Below are 26,910 nucleotides of genomic sequence, written 5' to 3'. Positions count from 1 at the left end.
TAAGGTATTATCAATGCATTGTTGTTGTTTAGTCGTTTAGTCGTGTCTGACTCATCGTCACTCCATGGACCAGAGCACGCCAGGCACTTCTGTCTTCCATTGCCTCCCACACTTTGGTCAAACTCATGCTGGTAGCTTCGAGCACACTATCCAACCATCTTGTCCTCTGTCGTCCCCTTCTCCTTGTGCCCTCCATCTTTCCCAACATCAGGGGCTTTTCCAGGGAGTCTTCTCTTCTCATGAGGTGGCCAAAGTATTGGAGCCTCAGCTTCAGGATCTGTCCTTCCAGTGAGCACTCAGGGCTGATTTCCTTAAGAATGGAGAGGTTTGATCTTCTTGCAGTCCATGGGGACTCTCAAGAGTCTCCTCCAGCACCATAATTCAAAAGCATCAATTCTTCGGCGATCAGCCTTCTTGATGGTCCAGCTTTCACTTCCATACATCACTACTGGGAAAACCATAGCTTTTACTATACGGACCTTTGTTGGCAAGGTGATGTCTCTACTTTTTAAGATGCTGTCTAGGTTTGTCATTACTTTTCTCCCAAGAAGCAGGCGTCTTTTAATTTCGTGGCTGCTGTCACCATCTGCAGTGATCATGGAGCCCAATTTCTTCCCCCTCTATTTGCCCAATTTCTTCCCCCTCTATTTGCCAGGAGGTCATGGGACCAGTGGCCATGATCTTCATTTTTTTGATGTTGAGCTTCAGACCATATTTTGTGCTCTCCTCTTTCACCCTCAATAAAAGGTTCTTTAATTCCTCCTCACTTTCTGCCATCAAGGTTGTGTCATCTGCATATCTGAGGTTGTTGATATTTCTTCCGGCAATCTTAATTCCAGCTAGGGATTCATCCAGCCCAGCCTTTCGCATGAATGGATCACTGCCTTGCCGTGGTGAAGGGGCTTGAATAACTCAGAGAAGCTATGAACTATGCTGAGCAGGGCACCCAAGATGAACAGGTCATAGTGGAGAGTTTTGACCAAACGTGATCCACCTGGAGGAGGAACCGGCAAGCCACTCCAGTATCCCTGCCAAGAAAACTCCATGGACAAAGACAACAGGCATATCAATGCATTGATTTGGCTTTAATATTACATTCAGATTTCATTTGAAAGCGGACCATTTATTTATTTCTTGCAAAAAAAAGACAAAGTATAATTGAAATGTAAAACAAAACAAAATCCAGTGTGAACCAGATAGTTTTGCCTTTTGGTTAATTGCTTTTTATTCACCCAGGTGAAGGCCTCATTGAAGTTCTGTTTACAGTGCTTCCTGTGTATAGCAAACAGAATGCAAAGCCGCCACAGCTCCCATAACTGTACTCCAGTTTTCAAACAGTGCTTTTGAAAGCTTCAATTTAAAGGAAATTTCATGAAAATATTTGGAGTAAAAGCAACCAGGGTTCTTGGCTGTTGTGAGTGGGCAACGGCAGCTCTGTTGCCAACATCCATTCATTTTTCAAATATACCTTGGTGCTGATGCAGAGTAGATACACACCCAAACACACACACACACACACACACACACACACACCCCCTGCAAAACATTGGCATGGCTGCCTTTGCTATTTCAGAAAGCAAGATGTAGGAGTCCTATGTATTGTGCAACCTGCCTGTTTGTTAAGTCCTGCACCAGAGGTCATTCTCTAAATATCCCTGCCACTCTGTAGGTTTTCTTAATAATAATTACTATTATTTATAAGCCGCCACCTGACTAGGTTGCCCAGAGAGCCACGTTTTAAGCATTTTAAATCATCAACAACAAAAAGATTACCCCGGATTTTAACTTAATTTATATCTACTGCTTTTTGTATTTTTACTGTTGCTACAATAACTGCTTTTGTTTCTGATTTTCCTTTACCTGTTTTATATTTGTTTTATGCTTCTCTTTTGTAGGCTACCTTGGAAATCTAGATTAATAAAATTATGTTTAAATAATAATAAAATGATTAGATGTGGTGCCCTTGTTGTGTAAAATCCTATTATGCCACTGTTTGCTTAATTGCTTGATTTTTTCATTTTGCCCAACTTTCATTTTCAAACTAGTTTACAACATCAAGTTGCTAATATAATAAAATGATTACCAGAACAGACCAAGCAGTAATAGGATAAAACTTGGAGCCCCAAACTCAATAAAAAAGTCACACCGTAACAAAAATAATGTTTTTATTTGTCTCCAGATGGAGATGGATGGTTAGGACTACATGAGCCTTCTGGAAGAAGATAATAATCTATAACATTGGCACAATTCCCAGGAAAGCCCTCCTCCTGGTAGACACTCACCTTGCATCCAACAAGTTGATGACTCCTTGAGCAGGCCCTTGTGGACAGATCTTAAAGCACTGGGAGGAGCATGCTCATAGAATCATAGAATTGCAGAATTGGAAGGTCCTCTGAGGGTCATCTAGTCCAAGCGGCTACAATGCAGGAATCTCAACTAAAGCATCCATGACAGATGGCCACCCAACCTCTGCTTAAAAACCTTCACGGGAGGAGAGTCCATAGCCTCCCGAGGGAGCTTGTTCCACTGTCGAGCAGTTCTTACTGTCAGAAAGTTCTTTCTGTGTTTTTTGTCAGAATCTTGTAACTTGAATCCATTGGTGCAGGTCCTACCCTCCAGAGCAGGAGAAAAGGAGCATCCTCCACTTCCATGTGACACCCCTTTAGCTATAATATATAACCCCTGTTACCGTATTTTTCGCTCTATAAGACGCACCAGACCATAAGACGCACCTAGTTTTTGGAGGAGGAAAACAAGAAAAAAAATATTCTGAATCTCAGAAGCCAGAACAGCAAGAGGGATCACTGTGCAGTGAAAGCAGCGATCCCTCTTGCTCTTCTGGCTTCTGGGATAGCTGTGCAGCCTGCATTCGCTCCATAAGACGCACACACATTCCCCCTTACTTTTTAGGAGGGAAAAAGTGAGTCTTATAGAGCAAAAAATACGGTATACATTAAAGCATAATCCAAGATACTCCAAAGCCTCTTCGATCTCCTTGGAGGAAAGAAGAAGAGTTATATATGTAATAAATTGTTAAGTGTAGTAGAAGAAAGTAGTCACCTTTATCCTCTGAATGTTGTTTTCATTGTTGTCTTTAAAGTTTGATAATGTTTATCTTAGACATTATGTTATGCTGTTTTATTTATGCCTGTACCCATCCCTGGGTCCACTTGGTGAAGGGCAGGTTATAAATATTGTAAATAAATAAAATTAAATAAAGTGCATCATGCTCCCTTTTGGCCCATATTTGTCAAAAGCCGATTGGCAGTCTTTTGAAGTCCAGAGTAAAAAAGCACCCCATTTGTAAGTTACAGATAGGTAGCCGTGTTGGTCTGCCATAGTCAAAAAAAAAATTCCTTCCAGTAGCACCTTAAAGACCAACTAAGTTAGTTCTAGGTATGAGCTTTCATGTGCATGCACACTTCTTCAGATACACAGTGTAGTGTATCTGAAGAAGTGTGCATGCACACGAAGGCTCATACCTAGAACTAACTTAGTTGGTCTTTAAGGTGCTACTGGAAGGAATTTTTTGTTTTGCCCATTTGTAAGATTCAGTTCATTTTCTTGTGCTATTATTTTGGTCCTGGGTGTTTTCCATTTTGCCAAACTAAAATAGTAAATTGTAAGTGGTTTAAATTCACTGAGATTGTTGCATACAGGTGGCAACAAATGGAGAGAACTATCTTGTAAGTGGACTTCTGTGTATTGTCTGCAATGAACAGTGACTCCGGGGTGAAATCTGTTTCCTTGGAAGGAGGTTCCATTTCTGGAGCCTTTTCAAGTGCAGTTCTGCAAAAAGCAGCTTTAAATAGTTTTGCTGTGTGCTGCCTATCATGGACAAGGAAGCAAGTACATGCTACTTATTTGTTCCCCCTTGAGTAGACAGAATCTAACATGAATGCTGGAGATTGTGAGCCTCCTATTTAGGAAGTAGCACTTAACCTCTTCTTCAGCTTTTCTCCGAGTTGTTAGGTCTCCTCTTGAATAAGGGCAATGCTCAGTACTTGATCTTACAAAATTTGGGCAAGGCAACTTCTGCAGTCAGCTGGAAAGAAGGACATTTGCTCCTCTAAGACTGGATTGTGTTTATTCCAAACATTTTTAAAATTTATTTTTTTAAATCCCATTTGGACGTCTGAGATATATTAAAGCCCACACAGTCTCTGACAGTGGTGAAATATTGCTTGCTACTGAAACATGGACAACAGATTTGGGTTTGTTTTTTCTTTCTCATGTGAGAATTTTATTCTCAATTGTTCTGGTTTAGGGATGGCAGATGAATGCAGAATTGGGAGAATATTGAGGTCAGAGCTGCCAATTAACCTCTTGATTTCAGTTGCTGATTACTCAATTAATCAAGGGGCTAGAGTCAGCCAGGAAAAGGCATCAGATGCACAGATGCAATCCCAGGAAGCGACTGGCTTGTTGTGTTTGGCTGAGATGTGTGTGAATTTACACTGGTCTGCAAGTGGGAGAAATGCATAAAGCACGATGTTCACTCCCAGGGGACATCCATAAAACATTTCCTAAAGGAACACACAAAGAAGAAGAGAAGAAAGTTTTGACAATTTACGGCAAAGGATGGGTGAGGCAATTAGTCAGCCTGTAATTGCTTCTGCAGCACAGTTGGGTTTCATGTGTGTTTACTAGGTGACCATAAGACTGCCCTTCTCAAACTTTTTGAACTTGCCACACCTGTGATACCATCTCTTTTATATCCTGCAAGCCCTTCCTCAGATGCTCTTCTTTTGTGGAGACTTACTGTAACTAGACCCAAATATACGTAACTGAAACATTATATATATATGTATATATATTTCTTCCCTTGCTTGTTTCCCCTGATTACTCTGCTCTCCAATCAGATTTTAAATGGTAAGCTCCTTGCGACAGGGTCCTGTCCTCTTGAATACTTAAAGTGCCATGCTTATTGGTGCTGCTGTATAATTAATGATAAAGAGCAGTCCTAGTAGTGATACAATAGTGAAACAGAATTTGGAAGCCCAAATCACCCCTTGGATGCCTACAGATGTTCAGGTTTAACTTGAGTGGCCTTTGCATACATCAATCTGGCTGAAATCACCATGTGGCCAAAGAGAGAAAGCAGGAGGAGAGGCAGGAGGTTTCAAAGAATAAGTGTCTCTGTTTGTTTTCTCTGGAAATGTGTATCTCTTTGCTCACCCTGGACTGTTCTGTTGATAAAACAAGCTGATGTAGGCGGCATCTCTGACATGTATTTAACTAAGACCGTCTCTGTAATTAATGGGGGGATAAATTGTGGTTTAATTACTCAGAAAGCACCTTGGGTGAAAGATTCATGGTAATTGTTGTGTATCCTCTTGAAGGATTCACAACACGGGCAGCAAACATGGTAGCAATAAATTACTGGTTGAGTGGCAGCCAGTTCTGTGGAGTTTTCCTTACCAGGATTCTGCCACTGGAGAGGGAACGTGAGCTGCTGTCCTCTAGGGCTGGATTTCATTTGTCTTTGGAACGCACACAAATTCCCTCTCCCCCATCTCCTGCACTACTTCCACATCTTGCAGCACTCGCTAACTTTGTGATTTCCCAGGCTAATAAAGCAATGCAGATCAATACACACTGGATTAAGGTGGCAGCAAGTTGTTAAATCCATGCTGGAAAATATCAGATGGAAGTCATTACCACTTGCCTCCCAATTAACATTTGGACCCATATTGGCTTGTTCTGCATGATACGTTGCCAACCCTGAAATCCTCACTCTGGTTTTATCTGTGGCCAGTTTCATGAGCAACTTAAAGAAACATGAGATAGCATGACCATTAAGGTTCATAGCATTTATAACCAGGCTTGAGGCTGCCAATTACCGGTAGTTTCTGGTTTTGACTTACAAAGACCTAAATGGCCCAGGACCACAGTATCTCAGTGACTTCCTCTCCCTATATGAACCGACCCATACGCAGTAAGCATCATCCGAGGCCCTTCTTCATGTGTTTCCTCCATGAGAGGTCCCTCTTGTGCAATGCTCTCCCCAGGAGCGTTTCTTACATATCTTTAGACACCAGGCAAAACCATTCCTCTTCTCCAGGCCTTCAGCTAATTAAACAATTTATTGTCTTTTAAGCTTGGGGGGGAATTGTTTTTGTTCGTCAGTATGTTATGTATTTTTGTTTTTATATTGTAAACCACCCTGTGACCCTCGGCAGCGTAGAGATGATGATGATGATGATGATGATGATGATGATGATTATGCTTCTATGAATAAATAAATGTTTAGCTTGCATGGCTTTCCATGCCAGTGAGGGCAGAGGGTTTGGTTTCCCCCTTCTTCTCTACTGGATTTCCCTGCCAGCTACATTTCAGCATATGCATCTGTTTTTATCTGCCAGACCTAGATTGAGAACTGTCATGCAGCAGCTGAGGTCTTGTTCTGGAAAAACAGACGAGGGTCACATGGGCTAAAAGCAGAAGGCATGATCCCCAGTGGCCTGGCGTTGTATTAGGAAAATGAGAACTAAGGACCCCAGATCAGAGGCACAGCCTGAAGACAGGTTGAGTGTTGGCCACTGGCTTTGGCTGATGAGAACCAAAGGGACAGAGGCAGGGACGGAGGTCAGATACCAGATACGGGTGAAATCATCAGTGCTTTTGTTCCATTAAACGGGTTGCTGAGGCTGAAAAACATAGCTTGGAGCTGGAGTTTTCTACAGTTTGCCAGGCCCCTGTTGGTCCCAAGTCACATGGGTCTGGCTGGACAAACTGCTTCAGGGTCAGTTCTGGCCGCATGTGGGTGGCAAAGCAGCATAGCACGGATCAGGCCAGTACTGCTCTCCAACTGAGAGCTATCCTAGTGGTGTAATAATAATAATAATAATAATAAATTTTATTTATATCCCGCCCTCCCCAGCCGAAGCCGGGCTCAGGGCGGCTAACAACAATCAACAATCAAACAATCAGATATTCACACATTCTAAAAATATTTCATTATAAAAATCAATTAAAATCAAATTAATGGCAACTAATTAAGCAAGATTCTAAGCAGGTTGCCAGAGGAGGGAGTCAGGCTGCGCCCTGACCAAAGGCCTGGTGGAACAACTCTGTCTTGCAGGCCCTGCGGAAGGATGTCAGGTCCCGCAGGGCCCTAGTCTCTTGTGACAGAGCGTTCCACCAGATTGGAGCCGCAGCCGAGAAGGCCCTGGCTCTAGTTGAGGCCAGCCTAACCTCTCTGAGGCCTGGGACCTTGAGGATGTTATTATTTGCAGACCGTAGGTTTCTCTGTGGGGCATACCAGGAGAGGCGGTCCCGTAGGTACGAGGGTCCTAGGCCGTATAGGGCTTTAAAGGTGTAAGGATAGAAAGCAGCTGGGATTTGCTGCCTAAGACTCCGGTGTCTTCAGAAACTCTGCATGGAAGCTAGCTCTCTTTTCAGGTTGGGCTTTCTGTTCTTTTACTGCTTTGGTTACCCCTCTTCTACCTTGTCTTTCTTTAAACCTACCCCCCCCCCCCGCCCATGGAAGAAAGATACAGAACTTACAAGCATAACTGTCTCCTCTTTTCCAGAACTAAAGAAACAAATGGAGAGTGCCGAACTGAAAAACCAGCGCTTAAAAGAGGTTTTCCGGGCAAAGATTCAGGAGTTCCGCAAAGTGTGCTACAAGCTGACCGGCTACCAGATTGACATGACTACAGAGAACCAGTACCGGCTCACCTCGGTTTATGCTGAGCGCGGTGAAGACTGCTTGATCTTTAAGGCAAGTTTAATTTATATCCCAATGCATGTGAGGATGCTGTGTGCAAACATAAGCATTATAGGGCCCTCTTACTCCACTTGGTAATTTATTTGCTGAGATGGTAGTAGCAAAGACAACTTTCTTGTTGAATTTCACAGATGAATTTCACAGACAACTCTGTTGTCAGGAAGTGGGTGCTGGAGCACTTCCGTCTCCACAGGGGAATGCTTGCAACTGACTACAGCAAACTGACACTGGTGTAGACCTGGTAGGCTGCTCAAAAGGGTCTCTCTCGGGCATAGGAAGCTGCTTTTACTGAGTCAGACCGTAGGTCTATCTAGCCATACCGGCTGGAGCCATCATGTTGGGGGCGGAGAGGCTTCTCCCGTAAATTACAAATCTTATATCTTTGCATCTTTTTTATTGTGTCTTGGAAAAGGTCAGGATCTGAATGAGTTAAGCGTCTGCCAGCAATCCCAGGGGACCTGGTGCTGTGAGGTGGTGTGCCCTGATCCATGTGCGGGGGTGAGGATGTTTTTGGTGGAATCCCCATGGCAACTGTAACTTGTGCTCCAGTTGTTAAGGTTGTGTTGGGGGGTGTTTCATGCTGCCTTTTGCTCCTCCCCAGAAGCTGGGAGCATTTTGCTACTGAAGACTGAGAACAGTTGCCAGTCAGGATGGAGAAACTGAGTTTTGCATAATGTCAACTTATTCCTGTTGTTGTTGTTGTTGTTGTTGTTGTTGTCGTCGTAGTCTTCTTCTCCTCCTCCTCCTCCTCCTGCTGCTGCTGCTGCTGCTGCTGCTGCTGCAAAATTCAAACAAATTGCTAGTGTTAGTAAGGGGATCATTTCTGATCATTTCCCTTTAGCAAACAGTGCCATGATTCTAATGCTTTGGGGTGTCACTTCTGTTATTTACTGAGCTAGCTGGCTGGGAGGAGTTTTTGGCCAAGCTGGAAATCGGAATATACATATAGGCAAAGTCTTGTTGAGGCATTTGTTATTGTCAGGGAATAGGCTACTCTCAAATCTTTCTCTTCACTTCCCCCAGAGATTATTTGTTATGGCATTACAGTGTTGATTCACAGCCTCTTCTTCTTAAAGTCTCATTTTATGGCTCCTTTACTTTATAAATTTATAAATATTTCTGCAGACTTGGGTGTTGGTTTCTTGAGTAACTGTTATTGTCTTCCAGAAAACCTCCTTCGTGTGTTCATTTGTTCTCTCGCTCTCTGTAAGCAATAAGTAAGAGAACAATGGTGTTTTGTGGACATCGCTGTTGCGGATAATAAGCAATAGTAGTACTTGCATTCTTTGCAAAGGGGAAAATGAGCTGCCGGTTTGGTTATATGGTTTCATCTTGGGAAACTGATATTAAAGGCATCATTTTGCTCCAGTAGCTTGTTTTCTTGCCTGCAGTACAGCTGCTTTGCCACAGCAGATATCTAAGCCAGGGCATTAGTGGCATCAGTTTTCTTAGCCATATCTGCACCCTGGGTTGATGCTACTTTTTGTAATATTTCCTATACGGTAAAAGGGATTTTGGAGCCTTTGTGTTCTTCTTATCATGGTGCTGAGGGCTTGTGGGCTTCTTAATTGTTAGCCTTCTGGTCTAAAGCCATGGAGCAATTATGTTAAAAATGAATTGCAAAATGCACCAAGCCATCTTGGTGTTGACTGGTGTGACTAAGCTATTTGATGCCAAGTTGAAACAGAACAGCAAGGGTGGGCACGTTCTAGGCCAGTCCTCCAGTTACCCCAGTGGCACACAATTGACCCCTCGGCATTGACTGGCATCAGCTCTCTGCACTGCAACATTTGCTCCCTGCCCTGAAGTTCAAGAAGCAACATTCATGCAAGAGAGGTATAGAAAATTCGGTGTGTGGATTTTTGCAGAATGATAATCTGGGAATCCTTGATTTGAAGTGTACCTCACCCCCAAATCCCCCTGCTTACCCATTCAGAATGCAGAGGGGCTTTAATAATAATAATAAGAAGAAGAAGAAGAAGAAGAAGATTAGATTTATACACCACTCTTCATTAAAAAGATATCAGGGTGGTTCACAAGATAAAAACACGAGATAAAAGCACAAATAGTAAAAACAGAAACAACAAAAGAATAACACCCCCCCCTCCAGAAAGATATTTAAAAGGCTGTGCAGCATTATTATCCCAGCTACAAGTTCTATTCATTCATTCATTCGTTCGTTCATTTAAACATGCAGTATTTTATTTATCTTATTTAATTAATTAATTAATTAATTAATTGATTAATTAATTTCTATACTGCCTGTCATCTGAGAATCACAGGGCTGTTTACAATATAAATACAAAACAAACAAACAGAACATCGAAACGGACAAAATTACTAGTTTTCAAAATACTGTATATCATGTTTTTAGTTTGCAGTTCCCAAGGGAGTTCTGTGTGGTCACATTCTGACCACATTTTGCTTTACAAGGTTTGAGGCAGATCATTGCTAGAACCATTAACATGCTGCAGAGGGGGAAGCTGCAGTGGGGAGAGAGAGAAAGTGCAGCCTGTCCAGAGGCAGCCAAGGCAATTTGTGACTGAGCAGGGATTTGAACATTTGCTCCTTCTGCTGACGCCCAGCACTGCTGGCATCTGTGCTCCGCTGGGCTGTGACAGGCGGTGGGTGTTTCTGTGCATGCCATTAACTGGAAGCGTCTGAAAAGCAAGAAACGTTTGTGCTTATCTCACTTGTGTAATTTATGGAGCAGGTTCAGTGCAATTAGAACAAACAAGTCCTTTGGCACCTTGCAAATTTCCACGGCTCACCCATAAACTTTAGGGCGAGTTTCAGTTTATGCTGCTGCTGGCATTTAATTTTCATGGCTTTTCTGATGGACAGGTGCTCAAGAGGGGAAGCTCAATTTATGCCAGTTCTGTTCCTCTTAAACAGAATGAGTGCTGCCTCTTTCCACAGTGTGTCTGCAGCCTTGCAGCCACATCTCGTTCACCTTTATTTTAAAGTGTGTGGTTTCTCAGGCACGCTTGGTACCACTTTTGATTTGAGCAGTGTTATTTCAGTCATGGATTGTATTACAGGTAGACGAAACCCTTAGCCTTGGAGTAAATGAAGCCGAGAGAGTGAGGGCTGTTTTTGTTTTGAGGTGACACCGGAATACTGAAGATCCTTTTCTGTACATCCGCTGTTGCTGGAGACTTGTTTTGTTTTCTTCACTCAGTAAAGAAGTTGGGCTACATGTCACCCAAACACTGCTGCTGTAGTACATCCAGTCTCCTCTCTCACACACGCTCACACATGCCCTTAGACTTGCTCGCACACACAGGCTCCGGTTTTGAGATGCTGCCCAGGATTTGAAATAAAATACCTCCTCCCTCATATTTCCCCACTTCAAAATATTGCCTTTTCCAGCGCCACTGATTTTTTAGCTTGTTCTGGACTCAGAGCATGATTTCCTGCTTCCCTTCTTACTCAGAAGTAACAGATTCCAGCCTTTCTGGATTTTTGAACCAGAAGGAAACACAGAGAGCCTATTCCACAGAGTCCCATTCCACAGAGCTGACTCGGAAGGGTGCCATTGCCAATGAGAGCAAAAAGGCACAGAGAGAGCAAGAAGCAGGAACAAGGTTGCATTCCCCGTTTCCTGCTGTCTGTACAAGTCACCCATTAGGATGACCAAGGCCAACGCAGTCCCATGGCCAGGCCTGAATCCAGATCGGAATGGGTCCAGATAACTCCCAACCCATTCGTTAGCAGGCTTTTCTTCCTCTGTCGGGTACTTTACAGGGCTAGTTCTGCTTTACTGCACCCTGCAGTCAAGGGAAGGTAGGCTTCTTATACAGACAGATTTCCAGGTCATGTGGCCAGCAGGACTAAACTGCTACTGGTGACGGAAACCAGAGCACACAGAAACGCCGTTTACCTTCCCACCGGAGCGGTACCTATTTATCTACTTGCACTGTTGTGCTTTTGAACAGATGTGCTCTGCATACTGAAAGGTTCAGATGGCTTTTTAGAACCCCTGCTGGTGCATATACAGGGTAGGAACGTCTCTGTTTTATGGCTCTCTGTCTACTTTTTTAAAAAATTAAATGCAGTAGAAGTTCTCATCTAAACACTCCACCAGGATTTTAGATGCAGAAGATTTTGTGGAAAGCAATATATTACAATTATCGGTCTTTTGGCAGCTATAGTCTATTACCGTTGCTGCTTCATTAAAGGTCTTAGTTGGTTGTACATATTCTTGCATTTATGTAACTGACTGTAATGTGCAAGCAGCTCAATGATGTATACAGAGACTGTGCTTATTTAGTTTTCCTTTCTCCCTCTGCCCCCAGTAGCTGAAGCTGTTCATTTCCTTATAATTTGACTGAGGACTTTCCAGTTCTTAGAACCACTTGCTAAATAAGAGGAGGGCTCTTAAGAATTTTACTGCCCCCAATGCCCGTCACCTCTATAGCCTAGTTGAAGCAATCAGTAGGATGAAGTGACAGAACAAGAAGCCGGTATCAAGCTCATGCATCCCCTCCCTGCTCCCTTTGCCATCCCAATGGGTTTTGTGGAAAGAGTTTACAGCCCTGAGCCCCAAATCCAATTCCCAATCTTGCTACTAGATGTAGCCTTCAGTTAGGGAATCAGGTTAATCAGTTAAAATTCATTTTCAATTTATCTCCGGTTAATTGTGCAACACATTTTTTAATTGCCTATGTAAACTACAGGTGGCAGTTTATTATTATACCAGTCTATAAGAGACATTCACACACCATAGAATCATAGAGCTGGAAGAGACCACAAGGGCCATCGAGTCCAACCCCCTGCCAAGCAGGAAACACCATCAGAGCACTCCTGACATATGGTTGTCAAGCCTCTGCTTAAAGACCTCCAAAGAAGGAGACTCCACCACACTCCTTGGCAGCAAATTCCACTGTCGAACAGCTCTTACTGTCAGAAAGTTCTTCCTAATGTTTAGGTGGAATCTTCTTTCTTGTAGTTTGGATCCATTGCTCCGTGTCCGCTTCTCTGGAGCAGCAGAAAACAACCTTTCTCCCTCCTCTATGTGACATCCTTTTATATATTTGAACATGGCTATCATATCACCCCTTAACCTCCTCTTCTCCAGGCTAAACATGCCCAGCTCCCTTAGCCATTCCTCATAAGGCATCGTTTCCAGGCCTTTGACCATTTTGGTTGCCCTCCTCTGGACACGTTCCAGTTTGTCAGTGTCCTTCTTGAACTGTGGTGCCCAGAACTGGACACAGTACTCCAGGTGAGGTCTGACCAGAGCAGAATACAGTGGCACTATTACTTCCCTTGATCTAGATACTATACTCCTATTGATGCAGGCCAGAATTGCATTGGCTTTTTTAGCTGCCGCGTCACACTGTTGGCTCATGTCAAGTTTGTGGTCAACCAAGACTCCTAGATCCTTTTCACATGTACTGCTCTCAAGCCAGGTGTCACCCATCTTGTATTTGTGCCTCTCATTTTTTTTGCCCAAGTGCAATACTTTACATTTCTCCCTGTTAAAAATTCATCTTGTTTGTTTTGGCCCAGTTCTCTAATCTGTCAAGGTCATTTTGAAGTGTGATCCTGTCCTCTGGGGTGTTAGCCACCCCTCCCAGTTTGGTGTCATCTGCAAATTTGATCAGGATGCCCTTGAGTCCATCATCCAAGTCATTGATAAAGATGTTGAATAAGACCGGGCCCAAGACAGAACCCTGTGGCACCCCACTAGTCACTCTTCTCCAGGATGAAGAGGAACCATTGATGAGCACCCTTTGGGTTTGGTCAGTCAGCCAGTTACAAATCCACTGAGTGGTAGCATAGTCAAGACCGCATTTTACCAGCTTCTTTACAAGAATATCATGGGGCACCTTGTCAAATGCCTTGCTGAAATCAAGGTAGGCTACATCCACCAGGCATGTCTCTCTTTTTTCTGAGATGGCAGCTGCCGTAACATAGTCATGCACCATCTAAAACAGAAAGAGCATGCTTTTTGGCTTTTTGACAAATGGAAATATATACATTTTATAAATAAATCAAAGGAAGAGGACCCAAAATGCCTATAGGTTTTGCTGGATATTGGGTCCATGAGAAAGACTCCCAGAGTCACCGTCATCGTCTTCATCATCTTGCAACCTCCTTCTAGCCTTTAAGACCATGAGTCCTCTCTGTCCAGGACTTCACAGTGTCATCTGCAGGAACAAAGATGACAAGAAACATGATCAAAGGCTCCCCCTTCTAGCATTGCCTGTTTGGGAAAGTCTATGCTTTTTTTCTGAATGTGGTTCCTGTGTGATCCACGCTCCTGCTGAACAGCTCCTTTCCAGATTTCAGACTCTGGCCTGCACAATTTGGTGGACCTGAATGGATGAACCAGTGAAATTGAAACATGAATCATAGAGATTGTTCCTCTGCAGAAATCTGACAAGCCTTCCATGTGTGTTTTTAACAAGGACTAATTTATTTACTGACTCAACCTCGCAAAGAGAAACGTTCACAATTTTACAAATTGTGCTTATATTTTATTCAAAAGTGGCTTACAACAGCTTTCATTTTCTTATTGCTCATTTAGTATTGGAAATATTCCCCACCCTGCATATATCGGAGGAAGTTTCTGGGTGCTGGCTGCTCAGAATGTCAAAATGCAATAACTGGTACCCCTAACTGCATGGATACATACTGGCTTCTAGACCTAGCAAACAGGAATAACCTGTTCTTTTCAAGCAACAGAAAAGATCTCCAGTAAAAGCCAGTCTGTCAGGTTTCAGCCAGAAACACATGTCCAAAAGAGAACAGGGTTAAGTTCCAGAGCAGCAAACATATGGGGGGGGGGAGCAGAGGTCAAGATCCAAGGCAACACTCAGGGAGAAGAGGCAGGATGCTCAAACTGATAAAAAGTTACGAAGCTGTATAACAGGGGTTGCCAATCCATGACCCACGGTGCTGCCTCTGGGAAGTGCCCTGGACTTTGGGCATTCATCAAAAAATCAAATCTCTATCCCTCCTAGAAAGAAAGTTATGGCACAAAATGTGCAGGTAACTTTTTTTCAAACTTGTAGGTACTTTGAATGCTCATTGTTCCATACTAAAAAGTATTGGAGCTAATGCAGTTAGTGATTTTGATCTGTGATTCATTGAGCAACAAGCCTCTAAGACTGATATTTTTAGAATAGGAAGGGTGGTTGTGTGGGAGGAAACCACATTACTTGCAGTGTGTCTGCTGCTGCATCTGTAAAATAAAATCTTTATTAGTGTCCAGCCTGAATAGTTCCTGGTGTGATAAAACCAACAGCTTTGTCCCCGGAGCCTGCTAAATTAACAATGAGAGCAGACCCGGACATTTGATTTGCATTTGTTTTAAGGAGCTACTGAAGGGCATGAAGTCTTACGATCCAAACAGAGGCCAAATTGAAATACAATTTTAATCTGGATCACTGAGCCTGACTTCTTATGGGGGTTGGAGTTCTTAGTGTGAACCAGTAGTATTTAAAAACTGCAAAATTAACAGAGCACGGAAACTTCTTTGAGGCATTGGCAGATATTAATAATATGCATTAACTTGCATATTTATTGTGTGAGCCTGAAGGGAAAGCTTGTGATGGCACAGCCACGGTTGGTAGCAATAGATAGCGAGGCTCATTTTTCTCTTTCTTACGTACTTTACATGGCATCCCTGATGGTGCATATAAGTTCAGCTTCCTTGTCATTTTTGCCCATATTTCCTGATCACTTTTTCTGATCCTAAACCCATTTGTACTTTTAAGGGAGTGTGGAATTCCTCATTCCTTGAGTCCAAGAGCTGGTTGGAACCCCAAGCATAATACTGCAGTGTCTAAAATTAGGTTATGTATCAGCCTGGTGTCCTCCAGCTGTTTTTTCTGTAACAACTCCCATCAGCCCATGCTGGTTGGGGTACCCAAACAGGCTGAGGTAGGGATGGACAAATCCATCAGTTTGAGTTGCTCATTATCCCAATTTTAAATTCAGGCTTCCACATAGGTTTTCGATTTAGAACAAAGCAAAAAGCTCCCATTGAAATTGGTTAGCATTGCCTTGTTCATTTCTCCTTATGCGCACCTGTTGATGTACACTTTTCCCCTGATGTTTGTATGTTTGTATGCATTGCTTAGTTGAAGAACTGCATTGAAATTCTTGTACTACTGTTTTTAATTAGGTGTGTTTGCATGTAAATGTGAACTGTCCCCAATACCCCCTCCTCTCATCCCAAGGTTATTCCTCAAACCATTCAAAGCTGCTACTTCACAGTACTCTCCATAAACCTGGCATTGCCTCATAGGAGGGCATTCTTAAAATCATCATAGGCCCTGTCATATCCACTTCTTTCCCCGATTTGCCACTTTGGTTTACCTTTGCTCAGTATGGAAAGGCTGAAATTAAGGAACAGCCATTTGCAGTGGAAACAGATGACGCCTTCATTTTCACCATTTCCACCACTGTGAAATTCACAACAATGGAGTCTGTCTTCACATTCCTAATAGCATATAAACAACAACAACAACAAAGACCTTTATGGCATATTAAAGGTCAACAATTTGTCTTGGAATCCGTTTTCATGGACTAGAGTCTACTTAATCAGATGTGTTATCCTCAAATGGCAGGAATATACAAACATGGATATAAAGGAAAATATATATACACAAGGATTGAATAGCAATTAAATGCAAAAGGTACAGCCTGTGACGATTCAATTAAAGCTTGAATGTATGCATAAAACTGGAATTAGTAGCTGTCAAGCTCTGGAGAGCCAGAGGTTTGGATTATGGGCACTGAGTAGTTAAAACAAAGTGGCTTGTATTAAACACTGAGAACCACAGCTGGGCAATACAGTATCTGATGATAAATGTTTTGAGGTGTCTCTGGTCACACTGCCTTTATTCTTAAATATATTGATTTCTGGCCAGAGAAATGGGTGTGTTCATTTTAGTCTGCTTCAGCATGTGTAGCAGGAAGCAAAAGTCAGATGCAGCAGTGCACTCTCAGAGGCCTTTAAAAGGAGCTAATAAAACCACTTGTTGTGGACTTGGATTTGGCTTGAGGACTTGGCTGGGACCTCAAGTAATGAACTGCATAGGGCAGTATGTATGTAGGCCTTGGATCCCTCTGCAGGCATAGAAGGAAAAGACTTATGAAATGTTGGCCTCTGTGATTGGCAGACAATATATATATATGTAGTTGCAGCTATCAAGTGTGTGTGTGTGCGTGAGAGAGCGAGAGCGCATGTGCATATATGTGTCCATCTTTAAGCCCTGTGTTACCTAGAGGAACCTGAATGGAATGCCTCCTGGATAAATTTACCCAAGGTCTCATTTTTCAGATGTTCCTTTTGACAAAGTTATTTATTCCCTTATTAGAAAATATAATGGAAAATAAAATTAGGAGGTTAAAGTGGGAGACCAGAAGTAAAGTGCTGAGAATGTGTTTTAGTTTTATAAAGTTTTTAATATTTTCTTTAGGTGCAAAAGTTGATCTAGACTTAGTAATGGAGTCAGTAGGATTCCTTCATAATGCAAGTCTCAGAAGGCTGGGAAAATAGATTGCAGCAAGGACCTGCTTGCCTGTCTAAGCAGTCTGACCTAAACTTTACATATTTTTATGCTCTCCGTACTTCTCCAAGCAGTGAGAAGTTCCAGGCGTGCAGCATTTCTCCTGTTTTGGTTTTCCTTTGGTTTCCTTGGGAGGAGGTCTTTGGAGCCTTGTGGCCTGTTGTAATATTTGAGTTCAGGTGGAGGCAAAGCTTAAATACTTCCACAGGCAGCCAAAACTACTGCTCCACATCAGATCTCCAGAAGTAGTCAGCACCCCAAAATGTTGCTAGCTTACAGAACCCCAAAACCTAGCTCTTTGTCTCACTCCAAAACAGTGGTCTGCCGTTTTGCTCCCTATCACTGACATCTAGGGGATGGGAAAGGTCTGTTTTTGCCTATTCAGAAAGTTTAAGTATGAGACCTGGCTTTCTAGAGAAATCACCCAACCATTGGCTCCTGTAGGAACACTTCATCTGACCATCAGAGGCTAGTCACATTCCTTTGTCAAGTCTAAGACTCTGGCCAGCCATTTCCCTATGACAGCTCACAGTTGTTCTCCTAATCATAGAAATTTGGTAGGAAACCTCACATTGGATTGAAGAGTAAAATCTTTGACTAATAGTTCTTGTAGTCTACAGTGATTTGAGAACTCAGTAGACATTGGTTTAGTTCAGTCAGTGTTTTGGAGGATCCCCCCCCCAAAAAAATGTAGGCACTTGCACTCCTTTCTTGTTTCCTTTCCACAGTTGGCTTCCCTTTCTTTTCTTCCTATTTAGTGCTGACCATAGTTTGCCATGATATCCTAATCTGCAAATTACGACTAATAGGTGTTTCCCGGTAAGCTACAATCAAGGAGGGCAGGTACTAACTACATTTACCATAGTTTGCTGATTTAGGCATCATTGCAAACTGTGCTTAGCACTAAAGGGGTGTGTGTGTGTGTGGATTGTCTGAATTGCACCACTGTAAGATTTTGGCAAGGCGGTTTGTTTGCAACTTGCCTCAGAATAATAATTTAATAATAATAATTTATTACTTTTACCCCGCCCATCTGGCCGGGCCTCCCCAATCACTCTGGGCGGCTTCCAACAGGGTATTAAAAACAATAAAACATCAAACATTAAAAACTTCCCTAAACAGGGCTGCCGTCAGATGTCTTCTAAAAGTCATATAGTTGTTTATTTTCTTGACATCTATTGGGAGGGCGTTGAACAGGGTGGGCGCCACTACCAATAAGGCCCTCTGCCTGAGATAGACATGTTCCCATTCATGTATGTTGTATTAAACATAACTCTAGGTAGGAAGGAACCAGGAAGCACTGAAGAAATGGAGCTTAGCAACAGAGAACGTGAGTGATGAGGGGTGACCAGTCCCCCCATTGCTAGGCAGGGTGGTGTAGTTATAGGACATTCCAGTTCAACACTAAGAAGCAGCCACACTCATTCCTATCTCCTTGATGACTATACCAGCATATTCCTGTTTGCAGACACCTTAGTTGTTTTACATTTTTAGATAACGCTTGAAAAAAATCCGGCATGCAGCTGAAATCAGAAGAAGGCACTATATGGTCATTGAAGGAAGAGTGGGGTATCGGTGTGAGAAATGATTTTGCCCCCTGAAAGTTCAAGTGCATAGTTTTGGAGCTATTATTTGCAAGATTAGGGCCATGGTGCAGAGCATCTTGCAGCCTTCGTCCTTTTCTCTTCCCCTCCCTGCCTCTGTATTTGGCCAGGTGGCAGGGGCAGAGTTTAGGAGTGGCTGCATTAAAGCTCGAGGTCTGGTGCTCGCACAACTAGTTATTTCTTTACAGCTGAGACAGAGAGAGAGAGAGAGAGAGAGAGAGAGAGAGAGAGAGAGCACCCTTCAAACTGCATGTCCCCAGCTGGTTTTCTCTGACTGTGCTCATGTCTTCATGTTTTGCCTCTTCCCACCCCCTGCTGCTCAGCGAGTCTCAAGTCGCATTTTTGATAGAGCGCTGTTCTCTCAGCAGCCGTCCCGCACCCTTGCACACACAATCAAAAATAACAATGGAGCTCATCGGTGGAACTGGCCAGGCGTGGAGAGATTGATTAGCGATTGCAGGCTTCTATTAAGTCCTCATTCTTGTTAATTACACATTATTTTATATTTATATTTCGTTTTCAATTTTCTTGTACTGTTTCCAAAGATTTAGTTTCTGCTCAGCTCCAGGAGGCACATGCCATTTGTGTGCGAGCGAAATGCCTTTCTGCCAAATGAGCTGCATCAGATTTTGCGGGAAAGGTCAGATGGGGTGGGGTGGGGAGTGAGAGGGTGCCTTAATCAGTTGCTCCCAAGCAGGATCCTGTCTGCCAAACATCCTGCTGTGGAGAGGAGGTCAGAGTGGCCCCCTCACTGCCTGCTTTGTTCAGTTGCTACCCAGGTCTTCATCTCCTCCAAGCCATTGTCTGCTTGATCTCCCGCTGCAGTTTCTGTCCTGATGCATGTCTTATGTTTGTTTCTTTTTCTTTTGCTAAACAATTTCCTTACCTCCTGGTGGAATCTTAAGTGGATTTTTCCCCCTTTTTAAATTAGTCTGATCTCCTAAAGAATAGCTTAATCTAAAAGAAAACCCAACAGAAAGATAATCCTTTTATCACAGAGCCCCAGAGGAATAAGAACTGAACAAGATATCTGTTCAGTGTTAACTTTAAAAAATAGGCATAAGACCTGCTTGCAACTCCAGTTATTTTGAAACTATCAAAACGTTGCCATAAGTTACTTTGGGGTGCAAGGAAAATTGACATGAGTGTCATTGTGATTGCTATAGAACTGGTGTTTTTTGTTTTATTTGGTGGGGGATAATTCAGTTCTCTGGGGCTTTTTGCTTAGCTAGTGTTTCAAACAAAATACTTACCAGTTTTTTAAATGCACACATATCAGATAGGTTGTATAAGGGTTACAATTTGAAATAATGGAGAACCCTTAACCACCATAAACTCTCCTTTGTGCATAAATGTATTTTTTCCCCTTCTTCCTACGATGGTCTGGCAGCTGATAAAATAGAGTGGATAGTTGAAATAGCACTTTAAAAGAAAAACAATTCATTATTTTAAGGACAGAAATGCAGAATATGAGTCTGTTGCTTAAATAAATATATAGCAGCATCTTTCTGTGAGCAGGTAGTCCATTTCATCTCACTGTAAAACAGGTGGGAAATCTGTGGGCCTTCAGTGGGTCTGGTGGGAGCTTCAATCCAACAACATTGCTGGTGGCTTCCCATACCTGCTGCAAATTTTCTCTTAAGTTTGAAATCAGAAGGTAATCTTTACCTGCAAAGGGACAAAACAGAGCAAGTCAGACAGAAGCACAGGCACTCTCATATAAAGTACCTATAATGGATGCTAGATAGTTTTAGAGTTTCTCAAGAAGCATCTTCTAGGAGCCTCCCTCTTCACAGAGCCATCCCTGTATGCTTTCAGCAATTGCCTGCAAATGCTGCAATTTTCCTGTCTGCAAGTAGAAACTCTAGTCGTGATCCACCTTGACTAAAGGCCTTCTGCTGCTTTGTCCAGCATCTGTCTCTCTCATCCCTGCCATCATAGTAATTAACCTAATTATAAGCCTGCTGCTGCTCTTCCCAAGTCAGGGCTTTTGTTCCCCTTCAACCCTTTTTTCCCATTCTCATTAAAACACCATTATTTAATTTGAATTGGCTGCTGTAGAGAGAAGGAGCCATTCTTATTGAAGATTGTGGCAGATGGCCCTTACACTCTTGTCAGGGATGGGAAGGCGAAGATGGCTAATGTACCATTGTGCCAGTATGTGCAGGCAGGCAAAGCAATTGGATCAGAGGTGAGGAAATGAGGGCCACTCAATGCCCCACTTGCTTTGCCCAAGGAATTCCAAGAGCCCCATTCAAGCTGAACCAGGAGGCTAATGCATCTGTTTTGTAAGCATGCCAAAGAGGGCAAAACCTTCTTTCTTTGCTTACAGTTCAGGTGCCTCCTGAGATGTCAGGCTCAGCATGTAAGCAGCCTGGGAAGTCATAGAAATCTGGGTTGGTGGAGTCACCCTGGTGCCTGGTTGTGGGGAGATGATCTCATAGCCCTAGGAGCCTTTTAAGTCTGTAATGTAAACCACAAGAAACAGCATAGCGTAGAACCAAAGGATCCAGGTTATTAACGCTGATGGTTTCCAACAGTTATACACTTTTAAATGCTGCTGCAGTGCCTGTTCTCCTTTGATTTCAAGTTGTCACTTCTTTATTGGGAGCCAGTGAATGGTGAGGATGTTTGGAAGCACATCACAGAGTTTTATCAGTCTGAGCTTGCTTGTACTGCATTTTCATGGTCCACGCCTTGACCAAGTGGGGTGGGGAGGGAAGGGCTTAGTCACAATGCACCATTGATCCATGTATAATGTGCCATATCATTGGAGGGTATGGATTTGCAAATCCTCGTATCTTTGGTGGGAAGCTGCATATATATTACATGCGCTCAGAAGGCAGATGCCAAAGAGAAAAGCTTTCATCAGAACTTGAGCACATGGGGTTGCTTGCTCTAAAAAAGGTTTTACTGGCTGATGTTTGGAAAGGAATCTCTTCCCCCACCAGTCTTTCTAATGCTTTGTTACTGAAAGTATGTTAATAAATCACAGAGGTGGCACCTCCCAGTTAAAAGGAGCTTGCTTCAAAGCAAGATAAATACAACAACAACAACAACAACAACAACAACAACAACAACAACAACAACAACAACAAATTCTAGGAATAATGCAATGAATGCAATGCAAAGAATGCAACCTCATGTAAATGGAAATCTTTTGGGATGGTCTTCATGGTCTTCATTGTGAAATTGTATAGGGAAAACAGACAAAAGGAGTGGACACACTCATGGAGGATAAAGCTATCAGTGGCTACTACCATGTTACCAGATTTTTTTCCATGAATCCGGGGACACTTTCCAACTTCAATGGATTTTGTATGGGGGCTGATTTGTAAATCCAAGGACTGTCCCCAGGAAACGGGGACATCTGGTAACCTTATACTAGCCACAATATTTATGTACTAGCTCTGAATGCCACTTGCTGGGAAACACAAGAGGAGAAAGTGATATTGCTGTCAGGTCCTGCTTATGGGCTTCCCATAGGAATGAGGCTGGTTGGGCATTTGGACTATCCAGCTGGGCTGCTCTTAGGTTTTTAAGACCAGCGGCAGAGCGTATGCCCCTGCTGCTCGGGGTGGGTGTGCCTCCGAGGGGGGTAGAGGGTTCCCTCCCATGCGCCATATTTCAGGGTAGGAGAGGGGTGGGGAAGCTGCTGCCCGCTCTCATCCTGCTCTTCTATGGATCTACAGATGAAGGGTGATATAAGAATTTAATAAATTAAAAAATACGGTGTGAACTGCCCCAAGATATGCAAATTTAATATATATCATAATAATAAATTAATAAACTTCGCCACTTATGGTGCTGGAGTTCAGGAATGGGGTTCTCTGGCTCTTTGGTCCTGTGCTCTGCTCTGTAACTGATCTTGAGAAGTAGCTTTCCCCAACCTGGTGCCCTTCAGATGTTGTTGGACTATGACTCCCATTGGTCCAATCCAGCATTGGCGCTGGTCAGGGATGAGCAGAGTTGCAGTCCAAAACATCTGGAAGGCACTGTTTTGGGAAATGTAAAAACTATATCTGATCTCAGCTAAGATAACAACCTGATAAATGTTTCCTCTTTTCTACATTGCGAACTGGGCAACTTTTCATCTCCTTTAAAAATAAAAAAGTTTTTGGTCCATAAAACGTTTGTTGTTCACAGCATGACCCCAGCCATGCATCACGGTGTGGATGCAGATTCGTGCAATCAACATTTCTTTAATGGCACAATAACACAAAGCCCACACTGGGCTAAGGGAGCATGATGTATCTGCCTGTTGCCCTCTCTCGGAAAAAGGCAAGCAGACCTTGTCATTTCTTCTGTCGGAGAAGTATTTAATCATGTTGCAGTGGGAAAGGAAGAGGAGATGTCCTTGGGTTTTTTGGCAGGATAGTCAAATAAGTCCAACGATGCTACTCTTTGCTTAAATCCATTAGAGAGATGATAGTTTGATGCTGGGACAGAGAAAGACCTGATGAAAGGGCCACTTTGTAACAGAGAGAGATGAACAGAATGGAAACGGGGTAATAGACTGTGGTGGATCTATAATCTCTGAGGTCGCTGTAAGCAGTAAATTCCTAAATAGTGTCCTTTCAGCCTTAACCTATTTATTTGTAAAATGCTAAATTTAATTTTGCCTTACTCTGCAGGAAGGCAGCAGCCCAGGAACAAAATCATGGGCAAAGCCAGGAGGCTGTGCCAAGGCATTCATTTGAACATTTACATTTTCTCCTGCATTTCCCCCCGTGTTGCCCTTCTCTGAGTTAAGTCTTGGGAGAGCGCATATCTTTGGAATTACTTATCCGGGTGTGCGTGAGTACATGTGTATATCATGAGAATGAAGCATTGTGCTCACATTTCAGCCTTCCCAACCTGGTGTTCTCCAGATGTTTGTGCACTCCAACTCCCATGCGCCTCATGCAGAATGGCCAACAGTCAGGGATGAGGGAAGGTGCCTGGGTGCAGGGCACAGGTTGGGGAATTCTGTTGCAGGAGGCCTGTAAGCCGTGAGGGCTGCTTGTCTGCTGTCACTGCCATGAGGTGCTGAGCAGTGTCAGGCAATATAAAACAAGCAAAGCAGTGTGCCTATAGCGATGGAAGGCCAGGCTGACAGGGAGAAGAATGGGGGAGCCATTTCTTGGGGCCAGCTCTGGCTGCAGGATTCTTTAAAGCAGCAACTTAGCTTGGATGTAAAAGGTGCACAAATAAAAAAGTTACAGCCTGAATCAGATTGTAACCATGGTGCTGGGTGAGAGGGGGGGATTTAACCCTTTCCTTGTATGTGTTTCTCCCCCCTCCCAAATAAGCTGCTTTTTGCCAAGTATGCTAGTGTTTCAGGGTACCTGTATGTTTTGTCCCGCAAAGCAAATACGGTGGTGCCTCACAAGACAAAAAGAATCCGTTCCGCGATTCTCTTCGTCTAGCGGTTTTTTCGTCTAGCGAAGCAACCCTATTAGCGGCTTAGTGGATTAGCGCTATTAGCGGCTATTAGCGGCTTAGAAAAAGGGAGAAAAAAGCGAAAAAAATCGCAAGACTCGCAAGACGTTCTTGTCTTGCGAAGCAAACCCATAGGGAAATTCGTCTTGCGAAGCGCCTCGAAAAACGGAAAACCCTTTCGTCTAGCGGGTTTTTCGTCTTGCGAGGCATTCGTCTTGCGGGGCACCACTGTAGTAGAAATGGTTATAACTGAGAAACAGCATTGAGTGGTGGTAGCTAATTTTCTAGTGGGAGAATAGAACCTGCTGTTGACACTTGGCAGGAATATTGCTTTTGTTTGTAATTATGGTATATATTTTTGTGTTTTTAGATTGTAAACCACCCTTTGCTCTTTGGATGAAGGGTGGTATAGAAATTTAATAAATAAAGATACATCATAATCCTTGTTACACCGCAGAGAAATAAAATCAACGAAGATAACAACCCTCAGTAGACATGAGAAAACAGTGTTGCTCTCCATTCCCATATAAACTGTCACAGCATTTCACAAAGTCCTAAACGAAGGTCTTGTTGACCTGAATATCTGTGGTTTATGGGATTTGTGAACAAGAAGCTCTGGGACAGGATTTCCTTTTAGGCCAAGCGCTCAACTTTGTGCAGTATTGGAGGCAATCAGGATTCTGTCTCTTGTAACCAAGTGGCAATAAGGGAGAAGCAGTAACTACAGCAATGTAAGGTTAACACTGAAAAGCAGCCCACCCCTGCAAAGTTTTTTGCTCTGAGTTTAATCTTTGTGAGAGAAGACTGCACAAGCGAGCACCAAAATGGGTTACACTCCAGTGCCTGTGTACAACACCCCCCCTCTCCAACTATAAAATGGCAAATACAACTTGCTTGAACTCCTTATATACTGTAGGGACTGAAATTTTAATCACCGAATTGGTTTTTCAGGAACCATAGTGCAAATTTGTAGCAGTATTAATAATGAATATGGGGAATGAGAGGAGGGGAGAGGGGCATGGAAATACGGTTTGGGGATCAGGCGTAGGATTTTCTTACTTCAAACTTGCAACAAATGCCTACATTCAGAGTCTTCAGTGAAATCAGTGTATCCATCTCACACCTTATTCCTTAAGTAATTGTTTCTCTCCAGGGTATTATTGGTTGTTCCTTCTCTTTCCACTGTCCCAAGCTTTCCTAGGCTGAATCAGGTGCCCTGCACCACCTCATGAATCTGGAATAGCTCGGTTGGTAGAGCATGAGATTCTTAACCTCAGGGTCCTGGGTTCAAGCCCCACACTGGGCAAAAGATTCCTGCATTGCAGGGGGTTGGACTAGCTGACCCTCATGGTCCCTTTCAACTACAATTCTATTATTCTATTTGGTCGCATTTGGCATATATTGTAATGTTTCTCTTGCATAAGCACAGCCATATTCTGTGATGTCTCATTGGTTCTTGTGTGGTCCCCCCCCCCCCTGCAATTTCCATCCCTTAGCAACAATATATTGTATTACTGTTCATCCTACAACATCTAGATTTCCCTGAAGTGTTTATGACATTGCATTTCTTTATGGTGTCAACGGCTCATTGCCAGGAACACCATGTGTCTTTGATAAGCTTGAGCAGTCACATATGCCCTCCCAACTGTGCCTCAGGTTAAAAATGGGGAAAGGGTAGCCCCGGCATGGCCACAGCTTGTATCATGGTGGAACCAAACCTTGTCTGTTGCTTCAGGGCAATTGCAAAATACACATCTAATAACGTGGGTCGTATGTGCTGCAGGCATGTTTGATGGTCCGCCAACTTAAGAGAGACAAAAGTCATTACTTTGTCACACAATGCATGATTAACTTACAGAATTAATTGCCTGGAGATGCTGTGATGGTCAGTTGCTTAGCTAATAATGGGGGAATTAGATAAATTCCTCAAGGGAAGGTCTAGACACAGCCACAATAGTTAAATGATCTTCAATGGCTGCGTAGTTCAAAATACCAGCTGTGAGGGGAGCAACAGTGAGAGAGGGTTGTTTCCCCTAAGTCAGTGATGGCCAAACTTGGGTCTCCAGCTCTTTTGGGACTACAACTCCCATCATCCCTAGCTAACAGGATCAGTGGTCTGGGATGATGGGAATCAGCTGGAGGGCCAAGTTTGGCCATCACTGCCCTAAGTCCTTCTTGTGAGCTTCCTAGAAACATAAGGCTGCTCCTATGTTCTTACACAGTGGTTCCCATCAACACTATGAGGGCCAGAAGGGTCAGTCCCCAAAGGATTAGGATGGAAGTAGATGCCTTGCTGGGGCAAATCTCCTGGAGGCAGAGTCCATGCTAGGGTTGGAAGTCATGAAGTCCAATTGTGGAGCTGCTGTAGAGACTTGTATGATCACTTAGATCATCTGGGGGAAATCTTACTCATTGCTCTGCACCCTACAGAAAATCACAAGGAGATGGCCCCCAAACGGGCATTTTCTGCCATTGTCCCTGCATTCTGGAATGTCCTTCCCACCACCATATGTGAAGCAGAGTTGATTTAGATCCTTTATAAAGCCTTACATATTTTGCCCTTTCTTCCCTGGCCCATAAAAATGGCCCCTGTTATTACCAAATTTACGTCTCTGAGATTGTTTTT

The 26,910-nt window shown here is 43.2% G+C and overlaps 1 protein-coding gene across 1 annotated transcript in view; it reads left to right on the top strand.

The window, feature by feature from the left end:
- The window catches only part of MAD1L1 (mitotic arrest deficient 1 like 1), a 458,859-nt gene that overhangs the window by 316,904 nt on the left and 115,045 nt on the right, over positions 1-26,910 (top strand). The window contains exon 17 of the mRNA XM_081839735.1: positions 7,536-7,726. Within this exon, the coding sequence (XP_081695861.1) occupies positions 7,536-7,726 (191 nt within the window). The remainder of the gene's footprint in view (positions 1-7,535; positions 7,727-26,910) is intronic.

Source organism: Podarcis erhardii, assembly GCF_964252035.2.
Source record: "Podarcis erhardii genome assembly, chromosome: 14".
NCBI classification, from domain to species: Eukaryota; Metazoa; Chordata; class Lepidosauria; order Squamata; family Lacertidae; genus Podarcis; species Podarcis erhardii.
Note: the sequence above shows the minus strand (reverse complement) of the source record. Positions and strands in the feature narration are given on the sequence as shown.